Source organism: Hemicordylus capensis, chromosome 15, assembly GCF_027244095.1.
Source record: "Hemicordylus capensis ecotype Gifberg chromosome 15, rHemCap1.1.pri, whole genome shotgun sequence".
Taxonomy (NCBI): Eukaryota; Metazoa; Chordata; class Lepidosauria; order Squamata; family Cordylidae; genus Hemicordylus; species Hemicordylus capensis.
In genome coordinates, this window is record NC_069671.1 from 8,670,238 (window position 1) to 8,684,955 (window position 14,718).

The 14,718-nt window shown below is 47.4% G+C and overlaps 1 protein-coding gene across 16 annotated transcripts in view; it reads right to left on the minus strand.

The window, feature by feature from the left end:
- Positions 1–14,718, minus strand: part of EP400 (E1A binding protein p400) — an 84,290-nt gene that overhangs the window by 45,051 nt on the left and 24,521 nt on the right. For all 16 annotated transcript variants that reach the window (XM_053280244.1, XM_053280242.1, XM_053280243.1 and 13 more), the window contains 10 exons: positions 14,102–14,159; positions 13,528–13,617; positions 10,254–10,361; positions 9,314–9,507; positions 8,759–8,936; positions 8,478–8,614; positions 6,754–6,923; positions 4,794–4,968; positions 4,538–4,674; positions 817–1,003 (listed from right to left, as the gene is read on the minus strand). In XM_053280244.1, the coding sequence (XP_053136219.1) occupies positions 817–1,003; positions 4,538–4,674; positions 4,794–4,968; positions 6,754–6,923; positions 8,478–8,614; positions 8,759–8,936; positions 9,314–9,507; positions 10,254–10,361; positions 13,528–13,617; positions 14,102–14,159 (1,434 nt within the window). The remainder of the gene's footprint in view (positions 1–816; positions 1,004–4,537; positions 4,675–4,793; positions 4,969–6,753; positions 6,924–8,477; positions 8,615–8,758; positions 8,937–9,313; positions 9,508–10,253; positions 10,362–13,527; positions 13,618–14,101; positions 14,160–14,718) is intronic.

The window sequence follows — 14,718 nt, forward strand, 5'->3', positions numbered from 1 at the left end:
GCACATGCGCAGAGTACAATGTGCAAATGTATCTGCACACTGTAGGCGGACTGGACATGCACTGAACACAACATTTTATAGGGCTATAGAGAATACAGGAGGACCTCATAAATCACAGATCCAGCACTTGCGGTTTCGCATATCCGTGGTTGGGTAGGAACATAGGAAGCTGCCATATACTGAGTCAGACCATTGGTCCATGTAGCTCAGTATTGTCTACCCAGGCTGGCAGCGGCTTCTCCAGGGTTGCAGGCAGGAATCTCTCTCAGCCCTATCTGGAGATGTTGCCAGGGAGGGCACTTGAGACCTAGATGCTCTTCTCAGAGCAGCTCCATCCCCTGAGGGGAATCTCTTCCAGTGCTCACACTTCTAGTGTCCCATTCATATGCAACCAGGGCAGACCCTGCTTAGTTAGTGACATGTCATGCTTGCTACCACAAGACCAGCACTCCTCTCACAAAATGAATTAGCACCCGACCTTGGTATATGGGGGAAATACCAGGAGGGGTAGGGGTTGTTTAAACCCACATATCCATGGGTTGGGGTGGCCATTCTGTTTTGTGGAGCAATTTTATGGCTCATTAAAAAAAAAAAAAAAATCAGGCACTTCAGGGGGCGTGATTTGGGGTGTGTGGAAACAGCTATTTTCAGTAATTTGGGGCAGTCCAGGAATCTAACCCCCACTCCAATTCCCATAGTCCTAATGCTCCATCATCTCTCCCCCACCTCACCCCCTGTGGAATGGAACCCCCGCGAATAACAGGATTCTCCTGTATAGTCTCCAAAAGGGATGGTCTTTTGTCAGAAGTGACTAACCTTCCAAAGGTCGCATTCGAGTGCTTTTAAGGCCAGAGAAGCCGTTCTGCACTTCAATGCCTCCGAGACGTAAGAGGAGCTGGAAACCCGGGGATTTATCAAGTCGGGATGGTTGCAGATCTTTTGCAGTTGCATCAAAACGTGAAGGACGCTGACGAAATGCCCACTCTTAACAGCATCTTGGGTTCTGTCAAAGAAGGAGGGGGGGGGGAGAAAAACGGTACCTTCGTAAGTTCCTGCCACAGAGCCCTGTGAAACTTTCGTCACCACTGGAACTGTATTTCGTCACAGCTGCACCATATCATTCTTAGTTTACTATACTTGTATGCCAATTTTCTTTGGAAAGCTCAGGGCAGTTTACATGAGGCTGAAGCAGTTTCCCATTCAGGTACTAACCGGATCTATGCCAGTTTTGCTTAAACAGGGATGCACAGATTTAGGCTTCCCTCACTAGTCAGCCGTTATTTGTAGTCGGCACCAGTCTTTCTCTCTGATCTCTTTGCACAGATCCTTTTCCGGGACACAGGCCGAGGGGTTAGGAGAGAAGTGGGCCTTTTGTCATTTGCACTGGAGACGGAGCCCGCTCTTACTGCTCAGGAAGAATTCCAGCTGTTTCTGACCTTCTCAGAAAGGGCAGGTGATATGAGGCCTCTGGGGAAGAGATCTGTGTGGCGTTCAGTGTCCTGCTTTCCAGAGGGCTGGAGAAACTCACCACGGATTGATTGATTGATGGATGGATTGATTTCTATACTGCCCTTCCAAAATGCCTCAGGGCAGTTTACACAGAGAAATAATAAATAAATAAATAAGATGGCTCCCTGTCCCCAAAGGGCTCCTAATCTAAAAAGAAACACAAGACACCAGCAACAGTCACTGGAGGTCCTGTGCTGGGGGTGGAGAGGGCCAGTTACTCTCCCCCTGCTCAATAAAGAGAATCACCATGTTAAAAAGGTGCCTCTTTGCCCAGTTAGCAGGGGCTGGTCAGCTGGCAAGTAGATTTGTAGAGATGTTTTGCAGCATCAGTTTCTTATAGATAAATTTATGGAGGGCAGGTGGCGAACTGAGCAAAGAGGCAAACCCCTGATCACTGAGCAGAGGGGCACCTTTTTAGTGGCATGCTCTTTATTGAGCAGGGGGAGAGCAACCAACCCTATCCGTCCCCAGCAGAGGATCCCTCCAGTGGCTGCTGGTGGTACCTATCTTAGGTTTCTTTTTTAGATTGTGAGCCCTTTGGGGACAGGGTGCTATTTTATTTATTTACTTTATTTTGTATGTAAACCACTTGGGGAAACCTTTGTTGAAAAGCAGTGTATAAATATTTGTCATATTCGTAGCTACTATTCCGATGCCTTTCAATACCAGTTGCAAGTGAGCAGCAGCAGGAGAGAGGGCATGCATATACCTCTTGCCTGTGGGCTCCCCAGAGGCATCTGGTGGGCCACTGTGGGAAATAGGATGCTGGACTAGACAGGCCTTGGGCAGGCCTGCTCAACTTAGGCCCCCCAGCTGTTTGGGGACTACAACTCCCATAATCCCCAGCAGTGTTCTCTCTAATTTTTTTCATCAGTGTGCAGAATTAGATTTGTTCTGGGCAGTAGTATCAAGGCAGTGTGTGCGCACCTGCATTCAGGGTGGCTCCTTCCCAATTCAACCTCAGCGGGATCTAAAATTAACTGAGCTGACATCAAAAAAATGTGTGAGTAGGCACACATGCGCACACCTTAGAGGGAACACTGATACCCAGCCACAGTGGCCAACAGCCAGGGATTATGGGAGTTGTAGGCCAACATCTGCAGGAGGGCCAAAGTTGAGCAGCCCTAGCCTTGGGCCTGATCCAGCAGGGCTATTCTTATGTATCTCCCCTCCCCATAAAAAAATAATAATTAATAATAAATCATTCACTGCAGCATTTTGCAGATCCACTATCTTGGAAAGGAGAGAGGGCAAAGAAGCCTAACACATAAACACCAGATTTTTTTTTTGGTGGGAGAATACGTTTTACTCCACCACAAAGCTATATTAACTCCCCTATGTCACTCTCTGGCATTTCCATATATGTCGAGCCTTTCTGGGGTTTAAAACTGGTTGCAGCTTTGCCTTCCTACTGGGAAGGGTGCCAGGTCGATTCCTCCGAAACAGATTTCATGCCTATCACGGGCAGAGAGGCTAAGTTAGCTCTGATGCAGCACCACGTGCTGTGCAGATAGAAGCCAAAGCCTAGGGCTGCTTTCACGATGATTATTCAGGTAAAAAAAATGATTATTCAGATAAAAGCAAGGTGGGAGGCGGAGAACTTGCTGGTCTGTCAAGCCCCAAATAGGTAGGAGGGCTTTTCCTTCTACCTTGTTCCAAAGCTGGGGAGAGAATCCAGGTAGGGTACGCTTGTGGCTTAGCACATGACCACAACAAATATACATTTATTTTTATCCTACCATCTCTATTCCGCTTTTCCTCCAAGGAACCCAGAGTGGAGTACATGGTTTCTTATGTTTATCTTCACAACAACCCTGTGAGGTAGGTTAGGCTGAGAGATATGCGACTGGCCGATGAGTTTCATGGCTGAATGGGAATTTGAACTCAGGTCTCCCTGGTCCTAAGTCAACACTCTTATATACCGCATCCCAACAAAAGTTCCCAAAGCGGTTTACATAAATATAAATCAATAATTAAAATGGCTCACTGTACCCAAAGGGCTCACAATCTCAAAAAGCAACATCAGAGAGGCACCAGCCACAGCCACTGGAGAGATGCTGTGCTCGGGATGGATAGGGCCGGTTGCTCTCCCCTGCTCAATAAAGAGAATTGCCACTTTAAAAAGTAACCTCTTTGCTCTGTTAGCAGGGGAATAAGCCTAATGTTAATAATGCCATGCACCCCCAACCCTACTTTTCTAAGCAGTGAAAAGTTCCAGGGGTTCTGGTTTCCCTTGGAGGAAAGATCACTGGAGGCTTATGGTGACCTTGTAATCTATTTTGGAAATATATCTACTTCTGAAAGAGCTGGAAATTTTATGATCCTCTCAACAACCTGCAGTGAGAGGGAAGTACCGGCAGACTAGCAGTAAGCTGACGATACATTCGTCTCACAAAAAGAAAGAAAATACAAACAAGAAGAAAATACCAACACAAATATGACAAATATTTATATAACGAAAACAATACTACTTCTGAAAGGGCAATGATCCTCTCAACAACCTGGAGTGAGAGAGAGGTACCAGCAGACTAGCAGTAACCTGATGATACATCCATCTCAAAAAAAGAAAGAAAATACAAACAGGAAGAAGATACCAACACAAATATGACAAATATTTATATACCACTTTTCAACCAAAGTTCCCAAAGCAGTTTACATAGATATAAATAAAGAAAATGGCTCCCTATCCCCAAAGGACTTACAATCTGAAAAAGGAAAGTAAGATAGACACCAGCAACAGCCACTGGAGAGATGCTGTGCTGGGGCTGGATAGGGCCAGTTGCTCCCCCCCTGCTCAAACAAGAGAATCACCACTTTTACAGGTGTGTCTTTGCTCACTTAGTTCCTCGCCTCCAACTTAGCTTTCATTTGACACAGGATCAACCAACAGGAGCACAAACAGCTTGTGAACACAGCTAGGAGGCGTCTCCTGCCCTGGTTCCAGCCAAGAGGGCAGGTCTTGTATTTAATAGGCCCCTTCTGGGGCATCAAACATCTCCATCCACAAAACCAACTTGGAATCGCCTACCCCGGCTGCAAGATGACGTCTTCGTACATCACTTTCTGCCTGTTCGAGAGCCGACACTTCAACACGTGCTCGTACTTCTTCGCCAACTGCTTTTCAACATCTCTCTTGGACCTCCGCAAAATAAAGGGCTGGATCATCTGGAGTGGGGGGGAGAAGAAAATCCGAAGTGATGCTAACACTTCCGGTGTGACATAAAATGACTGACATGAAGCTGGAGCGGCTGCATGTTCCGGGAAAGCAAGGTCCAAAGACTCACTCTGTGTAATCGGATGACAAGCTTATGGCAGTAATCTTGGTTTTCCTCGTTGGCCACCTTCACAGGGAAGTCCAGGTAAGATTTGGAGATGCCCGGAATCAGGAAATGCACCATGGTCCATAATTCCATCAAGGTGTTGTGCAGTGGGGTATCGATCAGGAGCAACCGGTGTTGGCTGTGGAAAAGACAACCTGGATCAGCTGGTAGGTTCTAGGAAGGGTATTTATCCACACACTTCCAGGCAGCACCAAGGGAAAAAGAGATCTAGCAGATCAGTGAGGAAGGCACGAACGCACACACCACTCGAGACGCAGTTAGATGTCACATCAGGAATCCCGTATGAGGTAGCAAGCCTCGGGCATGTACACACCTGCACAGAACCCTGCCATATGATCATACCTGATCATAATAAACCACCCATGGCAGACGTTAGTGCCAACACCCAGAGACACTTCCTTCCCTGGTCAAGAGCCCAGATTTCTTCTACCCCTGAGGGGAGAGAGGGGTAGGGCAGTTGTCAAGCCTGTTTAAGGTGGGTTCCCAACCTTGGGTCAGGGGTTCCCAGGTGGTGTTGACTACAACCCCCATCATTCCCAGCTGCAGTGGCCTTTGGCTCGGGATGATGGGAGTTGTAGTCAACATCTGGGAATCCTTGTTACATGGAACACGGCTTGGGTCCCCAGATGATGTGGGCCTACGACGCCCTTTGGCCATTATGGCTGGGGATGATGGGAGTTGTAGTCCAACCACATCTGGGGACTGCCTAAGGCTGAGGACTCCTCATTTAAGAACCAGTTGGGCTAAGACTAAGATTTCCCCCCAAGCTCTGTAGGAACATAAGAAGCAGCCTTCTACTGAGTCTGGCACTTGGTCCATTTCGCACCGTATGTCTGCACTGACTGGCAGCAGTCCTCCGAGGTTTCAAGCAGGAGTCTCTCCCAGCCCTGCCCGGAGATGCTTATGGGGATTGAACCAGGGAACTTCATTCTTCAAAGTGGGTGTTCTACCGCTAAGCCATAGCCCCACCTCCAGTATAGGAGTCTGTCCCAAGGATTGAATCTGGGACCTTCTGCAAGCTACGACGTCACTCCCCCAGGGAGATATGGCCTTAGCCTGTAATATCCTGTTGCAGAAGCATCACCATCAGATACCATCAGGAGGAGAGCTGGTCTTGTGGTAGCCAGCATGAATGGTCCCCTTTGCTAAGCAGGGTCTGCCCTGGTTTGCATTTGAATGGGAGACTACAGGTGAGCACTGTAAAATATTCCTCATAGGGGATGAGGCCACTCTGGGAAGAGCACCTGCCTGCTTGAATGCAGAAGGTCACAAGTTCCCTCCCTGGAAGCATTTCCAAGATAGGGCTGAGAGAGAGACTCCTGCCTGTAACCTTGGAGAAGCCGCTGCCAGTCTGGGTAGACAATGCTGAGCTAGATGGACCAAGGGTCTGACTCAGTAGAAGGCATGTTTCTATGCCACACATCAACTGAATGAACCTCTCTTCCAACTTATGCTGGGAGGTTGAAGGTGGGCCACTGTCAGCAGACCCCCCTCACATACAAATTCACAGATGCTAAGCCACCTAATGGCACAGTGGGGAAATGACTTGATTAGCAAGCCAGAGGTTGCCGGTTCGAATCCCTGCTGGTATGTTCCCCAGAGTACTGGAAACACCTATATTGGGCAGCAGCGATATAGGAAGATGCTGAAAGGCATCATCTAACACTGTGCAGGTGGAGGCAATGGTCAACCCCTCCTGTATTCTACCAAAGACAACCACAGGGCTCTGTGGGCGCCATGAGTCGACACCAATTCGCGGGCACAACTTTACTTTACCTTTACCTAAGCTCAGAGAAGATATTTCCAGTGCAAGAACGAATGACCCCGATCAATGGAAAGTATATCAAGAGGGATGGAGGTTCAAGAGGGTATGGGGAAAGACCCGGTTCAAGGAGCTTCGAACCTGCGGAGATTGAAAAGCGCTTCCCAGTGCTTCTCTGTCATGTTTTTGATCTGCTGCATCTCGTCCACGATCAGGTACTTCCACCGCATTTTCATGAATGCCTGGTGGCCTTTGAACAGTTGCTTGTACGACGTGATGCAGACGTTGAAGCTGTTGGGCTCCATCCATTCCTGGAAAGAAAGAAAAAAGGGAAGAAGTCAAGTTATCTAAAGATCTGCAGCAGGGTGGGGCAAACCTGGTCCTCCCGCTACTGCTGAACTACAACTCCCATCATCCCCAGCTACACTTTATTTTGGCTGCAGATGATGGGAGTTGTAGTTCAACAAGAGCTGGAGGGTTGGGGTTGCCCTGCCCTAATCTACAGTATGACAACTGCCCTCAGAAACAGTGGGCAAATAACAGAAGATACAATAAGACTTATGGACTTTTTTTTTTTAAAATAGCAGCATTAATATAGTTACATATAAGCAGGATGACAACTAAAGGAAAGCTTTAGTTTTCATTTCAACTAAATGATAAAGCTTTTTCATTTTTGAAGAACCACTTCTCAGGAATCTTTGGGTACTTCCCTCTGCCGGCTTTTGCCAAACAACTGTCAGGTCCATCTCTTGCCTTTGGGGAGGAGAACTCGCCTTGCAGCAGTGAGTGTGAATTGCTTTGCTAAGCAAGGTCTGCCCTGGTTTGCATTTGGGTGGGTGAATACATGAGTGCCATCTGCCATAAGAGATTCCCCTTAGGGGATGGGGCCGTCGCTCAGTGGCAGATTGTCTGCTTGGCATGCAGAAGGTCCCGGGTTCAAGCCCTGGCAGCATCTCCAGGAAGGGCTGGGAGAGACTCCTGCCCGAAACCTTGAAGAGACGCTGCCAGTCTGTGTAGACAATACTGAGCTAGATGGACCAAGGGTCTGACTTGCTATGAGGCAGCTTCCTAATTTCCTACACTGGCACTTAACTATATATCTGCTACACTCTCAAAAATCTAATGTAATATCATGGATATTGAAATAAAATCACCCCACCTTTCCACATATCATTCGATTCAGCCAGGGCAAGAAACTGACGACCTACCTACAACCACTGCCTAAGGGTGGGGCTGTCTCTGGAGCAAGCAGGGCAGAAAAACTAGGGCGAGGAGCACTTTTTTCCTGTTTAGCACAGACCCTGACTTCTGGAGCAAGTGGGAGGAGAAATTCTAGATGCCCTCCTTCCACCAGAGTACAGTCCCCAGCTAAATGGGCAAAGAGGCACCTTTTTAAAGTGGTGATTCTCTTTATTGAACTACAATGGCTTCTGCTTGGGGATTTCTGGGAGTTGTAGTCAACAACATCTGGGAATTCCTGTCAGAGGGAACACTGAGTGGTGGCTGTTGGTGTCTATCTTATGTTTCTTTTTTCGATTGTGAGCCCTTTGAGGGACAGGGAGCCCCTTCTAACTGAGCAAAGAGGCACCTTTAAAAGCAGTGATTCTCTTTATTTAGCAGGGGGAGAGCAACTGGCCCTATCCATCCCCAGCACAGCATCCCTCCAATGGCCGTTGCTGGTGTCTATCTTATGTTTATTTTTAATTTTATAGTGGGACAGGGGGCCATTTTTTTTATTTATTTATATCTATGTAATATGTATATATCTATGTATATCTTTGGGAACTTTTGTTGAAAAGCGGTATATAAATATTCGCCATCCCGTATCAGACACTGAGCGACGCAACAATTCCGGAGTACCTTACCTGTCTCTTTGCACGAAGTTCTCGCTGGCTGCCGATATAGAGCAGGATTTTCAAGCCGGGGCACCAGCGTTTCAGCTCAAGTTCCCACTTCAGGATATTACAGCTCCGGACGACAACCAGGTGAGGGCCCCAATCACCTGTGAAAGAAGCCAGAGGAGCAGGAAGTTTGGCAGCCAGTGGCTCAGGGAGTCGGCTCTGGCCTGTAAGCGAACCGGCCTTCCCCATCTGAAACAACTGGTGGCCGAGAGCCACGCCGGAAGATGCCGGTGGGATTGGCTTACCCTCGTTGCACGCCAGGTGTGCAAAAAAAGCAACCACTTGGACCGTTTTGCCGAGCCCGGCCTCGTCCGCCAAAATGCCATTCAGATTCTTTTTGTACAGCTTCGCCAGCCAGTCTAAGCCGATCTTCTGATACTCTCGAAGGGGGCCATACAAGAGGGGAGGGGTGTTGTATTTGACCTGCGACACACATCCCAGGAAAATCGAACAAGTTTTGAGCACGGAGCGGAGAGGGCACCAAGCACAAGCAATGGTGCATTGGAAATAAGAGTCGCCATGCCCACGGAATTTCAGGTTTCACCTGGATTTTAAGCATCTCACCCAGATTGTTTAGCCCACCCAGATTTGCCCGTATTTCAGCCTTCTCCCCCCCCCCTTTTTTTTAAGCTGTGCTCTAGCCCTTGTAGAAGCGGAGTTATGGAGCAAAATGTGCAGTCACTATTCGGCTCAAAAATTATTCCCAAGCCCCTTTACATAATATGCAAATTAGGCACCCGGATTTGGAAAGCCAAATCCTTAGCAACCCTAGTTGGAAACAAGATGGGAGACAGGCTTACTGCGGTCGTGAACCGGGCGCTGCCTTTGGGCAGGAGGACTTCCGCAGCCGCCGCCACATCCGCGATGTCCCTCCCGTGTTTCTTCATCGGGACGGGTCTCTCGGCACTCTTATACTGGTCGATGCTGAGGAGGGAGTCGATCAGAATCACCTCCTTGGGGAGCATCTCCCTTTCCGCCGCGTGGTCTTCCATCTCTAGCCAGACACAGGAACGTAAGGAGCTGCCTTAGAACAAGTCAGACCACTAATCCATTTAGCTCAGTACTGTCTATACTAGGCCTGCACAACCCTATACCAGGCTTCCCCAACCTGCGGCCCTCCGGATGTTGCAGAACTACAACTCCCAGCATCCCTAGCCACAGTTTATTGTGGCTGGGCATGCTGGGAGCTGTAGTTCAGCAACATCTGGAGGGCCGCAGGTTGGGGAAGCCTGATCTATGCAAATGCTAATGTTGTTGTGATCAGGGCTGGAGAAATCCTCTGGTCTACTGGTCTGAGACGAGTGAAAAATGATTCCATGGCGAGTGAAAAAGGTCCTGATGAGGAATGTACCAACACAGCTTGGCGCGTAAAATATTTTGTCTGGCTGATAAACTGAGCCAAGGTTCCTTCACCCCTGGTTATGATTAACCTACCCCGAGGCTGTGGATGACAGTGGCCTACAGAAATGAACAACAGGCTCTCTGCAGAAAATAAAGTGTATAAAGTGCAAAGCAAGCCTGGAAGACCACAGAAGTGCTCACTGGAAGTCGGCACCAGAGTTCCCTGTAACAGGGATTCCCAGATAGTGTAGACTCCTACTCCCAGCATCCCCAGCTGCAATGACCTATGGGTAGGGATGCTGGGAGTTGTAGTCAACAACACCTGGAATTCTCTGCCACAGGGAACGCTGGTCAGCACCTCCCTAAAGGCAGCTCTTAACAAAATGCTCCCGGTATTACCTTCCTCGCTCGTATCTCCTCCCTTGTCAGGCTTCGGCTGCGGCCAGTGAAAACTCTCCTCGTAGGCACCTCCGTGCATCTTCACCAAATCATCCAAAGGCAGTTCGGCTGCAGGGAGTTGAAAAGCAAAGCGGGAGATGGCTCCACAAGTTGGGCACCAATGGGACCGTTTAACAGGGACATGTGCATGTTAAAATCCACATAAGCATTATCCGGATTAAGTTATGCTCAGTTTTTTAATCGTGCCTCTCTCTAAAATTAGCTGGCACGGGCACAGAGCATCTGCACCTCTAGTTCTCCCCTCTCCCTCTCAGCTCTCCCCCCTTAGCCCCCCCAACCGCTGCTTTCTCTCCCACCACTTTCGTCATTTTCTACCACCACCACCACCACCACCCCGCCGTTTTCTCCCCCTCCCCTGGCTGCCGAGGTTTTCTTCCTCTCCCCACCCCAGCCACAAGTCTGTCCACCACCCATGGGATTAACAACAGGTACATCTTAGATAATTGCAGAGAGAGATAATTGTTACACCCAATTTCTACACTTCATCAGCTATTTGCAATATTTACTGACTGCATTTATGGATGTAGTGACCAGCCATCCCTCCCCTAAAGAGTTAACTGGAAGTGAACTCTGTCCTGACTAACAGGCTGGTGAACTCCAGGGCTCAGCCTATCAGCACACCAGGTGGGAGGGACCTAGAGAGCCTTTGGGAGGAAGAGAATAGTTCCTTTGTTAGAAGAAGCAGGCTCGGGGTGCTGAGCAGAATGTGTGGCCATGGAGTACGGCTGCAGAAGGAGATGACTGCAGCTCTTGAAAGAGAACTGCAGGGTCTTGAGTCTCTGCCAGAGTTTGGTGAGTTCAAGAAAAAGGAAGCCTGGGCTTTTGGCTTTGGGAAGTTTAGTCTAGGGAAAAGATTGTTTAGACAGATTTGGCGTTAGACTTTTCTGTTTCTTTGGTGTGTGCCTTGTAGATCCCTGAAACTGTTCTAGGATTGTTTACCTGTAATGTAACTAAACTAAGAAACACTAGCCTTCACCCATCCAGCCAGGGCATTGTAAAAGACTCTAAAAGGTATTTAAATGTGCTTTTGTATCTTCCTACATCCCTGTTATTTTTTTAAATATTCTTGTAACCATTGAGTATTTTTATCTGGAACTAAAAGCTGAGAGAGCCTCAGACAGCAGCGGTCTGTAGCCTTTGAATAAAACTGGTTTTTTCTTTCTTTTGTTCTTTGCATCTTACAAGCCTCTCTGAGTGAATTTTTAACTCAGGAAAGGGGGCTGAAAGGGGGTGCCCCCCCATTACAAACACGCCTCAGGTTGGGCCATCAGCAACCAGTTTTCTCACTACGTGTAGGCTTGCACATGGAGAATTTTTGAGTAATTTTCCCATAGCAAAAGAAGGAGAGTTTCCCTGGGATTTCCACCCCAAGCCCAGGGAGGGTCAAGCTCTGTGATAAAGAGGGGTGGCGGCGGCAGCCATTTTTGAAACTACTGGAAGTATAGGAAAGTTTAAGGAAAAGTCTTGCTTGGAAAGCATAGAGCGGATGATTCAGCATTTTTCTTCCCCTCACATGGGCTTGCTCTGCGACAAAGGCTTTAATCTGCTACAATGGACAATAATAAGACTTGTGTTTTTAAAACCTAAGTTTATAACTTTCTTTTAAAAATCCACATAAACTTTTCATGCGAAGACACATCAAGCACTTTCAAAATAATTGGTGGGCAGGCCCAGTGGAGGTATTGTTTATGGAGGTATTGTTTTTGGGAGCAGAGGACACGTTTCCATCGATATATTATACGACAAATATTTATTTACTGCTTTTCAACAAAAGCTCCCAAAGCGGTTTACATACTGTAGATATAAATAGATAAATAAAGATGGCCCCCTGTCCCCAAAGGGCTCACAATCTAAAAAGGAAATGTAAGATAGACACCAGCAACAGCCACTGGAGGGATGCTGTGCTAGAGATGGAGAGGGCCAGTCGCTCTCCCCCTGCTAAAAGAGAACCACTACTTTAAAAAGGTACCTCTTTGCTCAGTTAGCAGGGGACACTCATTTAAGTAAAACTCCAAATGAGGTTAGATCTACAGGCTCATCAAAGAATGGAGTCTGAGGTACAGCAGGGTATAAAGCTTCAAGGCTCATAGAGTGGTTTCTGACCAGTGGAAAGGGTTCCAATTCAGCCTCCTTTGGGATGATTTCTTCACAGCGATTTGGACATTCTGAAGATGCAGATTGTCCTCTTTGGCTAATCCTTTGCTATTGCCTCCCTCCTTTCAAGAACTGGCATCCTCAGACTGGCAGAGCAAAGCAAAATGAGCTCCCAGGAGCATAGGCTCTTCGTGGGATCTCGCAGCTGACCAGACCATCCATTAGATCCATAAGAAGTATGTTGTTGTGCCTAGTATGGGAAACTCTGCGGAAGGCATCTCTAATCCATGCGGATCCTTCTACTTTGAGCAAGCCCTTTGCTTCTTAGTTGACATTCAGACCAACGTTACATGTGCCAAAAAAAAGGTTCCATGTGTACAAGGGAGGATCGATCTTTTCTCTCTCTCTCTCTCTCTCCTTCCCTCTGCAGCCCACTCTGCCTCCTGAAAATACATTCCTGAGGGTCCTGCAACCTTCGGGAACATATCTTCCCAATGAAAGGTGCAGTGGGCTGCAGAGGAAGCTGCCTTATACCGAGTCAGACCACTGGTCCATCTAGCTTAGTATTGTCCTCTCCAACATTGCAGGCAGGCATTTTTCTCAGTCCTATCTTGGAGATACCAGGGAGAGAACTTGGAACCTTCTGCATACAAGCAGGCAGGTGCTCTTCCCAGAGCGGCCCCATCCCCTCAGGGGAATATCTTACAGTGCTCACACATGTATGGTCTCCCATTCAAATATAAACTAGGGTGAATCCTGCTTAACAAAGGGGACAATTAGATTGGTAAAAATCATCCCCTCACCCTCATGTGCAGATATATTTCTCAGCTCATTCCACGTTAGTCTGGATGTCAGCCCTTGTCTGCATTGTTCCGATATAATTACAACGTAACTTGTACAGTAGAAAGGGTTATCAAATCAACACACTACGGTGGTAAGTCAACCCAGGCCACTTACGCTAGTTCTCCAACTCAATTACAAAAACTCTAAACAAACTGGAATATTAACAGCGCTTAGACTAAAAGCCAAGTGAAAAAGGCAAAGAGAAATCTGAACACACATCAGTGCTTGCACATCTTTCGCACCTAGGTTCCAAATCCTATTGTGAAATGCCACTCACCTTCCTTGGCCAGATTGGACAGCTCAATCTGGTGGTTTACGTTTCCCTCCACAGCCTCCTGCTCTTCGATGGTCTGCTCATCATCTTCAGCTGGAATCAAAGCACACATTTCATGAGTCAGGGCACGGTCTGCGAGCAGGTGGCACAAGTCACTTTGCCAGAGCTAAGCAGGTCTGTATCGGGACAGTTTGGATGGGAGACCACTAAGAACAGAAATCAAGAAAAGGAGGGAGGAGCTCCCAAAGAGGCTGGTGAATTCCAACAGATTTTTTCAGGATGTCTTTTTTGTTAATACAGCTGCAGTAGTTTTAATTCATTATTGCCTTGCGCGTTTCGAGCCAAAAAGGCTCTTCCTCAGAGGAAATTCTTGGGTAAATAAAACTGATCACAATGATTTTTTTAAAAAACAACAAACTGCTTGCTACCTCAAAACCAGCTCTCCCCCCATGTTATGGGTGGCAGTGAAGACTCCACCCATAATATTTCATTTTCACAGAGAAATAGAAAAGGCTGGCAGTTGAGATTTAAAATAGAGGGGCTCTCGGGTCTCCTATATTGATAAAAAGCAGCCAACCTTCTTCATCTGTCAATGATGTGCTCGCCTTTCTCTTCCTTCCAGACAACCACGAGCCCTTAAAAAACAAACCAAACCAAAACAATTTAAATCTATGTCACAACAAGCACTCTGAGGCTATCCTCAGCAAAAGCACTCACGGCAGACCTCAAATGGCAGTAATTTGGGGCTACACCACTTCGGCCCTCCTGCTGTTTGTTTGGCCTGCAATTCCTATCATCCCCAACTACTGTGGCTGAGCACAATGGGAGTTGTAGTCCAAAAACAGCGGGAGGGCTGAAACGGTGCAGCCCTGCTGTGGTATTTGGAGGAGACATCCACCAACACTTCCTCATTGAAACAATCACCCTGCATAACAAGCTCAAAATGACACTCCTTTTCCCGTCAATTTCAATGCCTGTTTCCATTTATCCCATCTCTACACTTTGCAGAGGACTTGGGTTCTGTAGGTAGGGGTGTGCACAAAATTTGAAAGAATAGATTCAAATCCAAATCGGTTTGAATTCTAAACCATTGAACAGGGTGGAGATTCATTCAAATCAATTTGAATTTGCCCAAAGTTGAATCAAATTCACCCAAATTCAATTCAACTTTGGACAAATTCGAATGGATTCAAA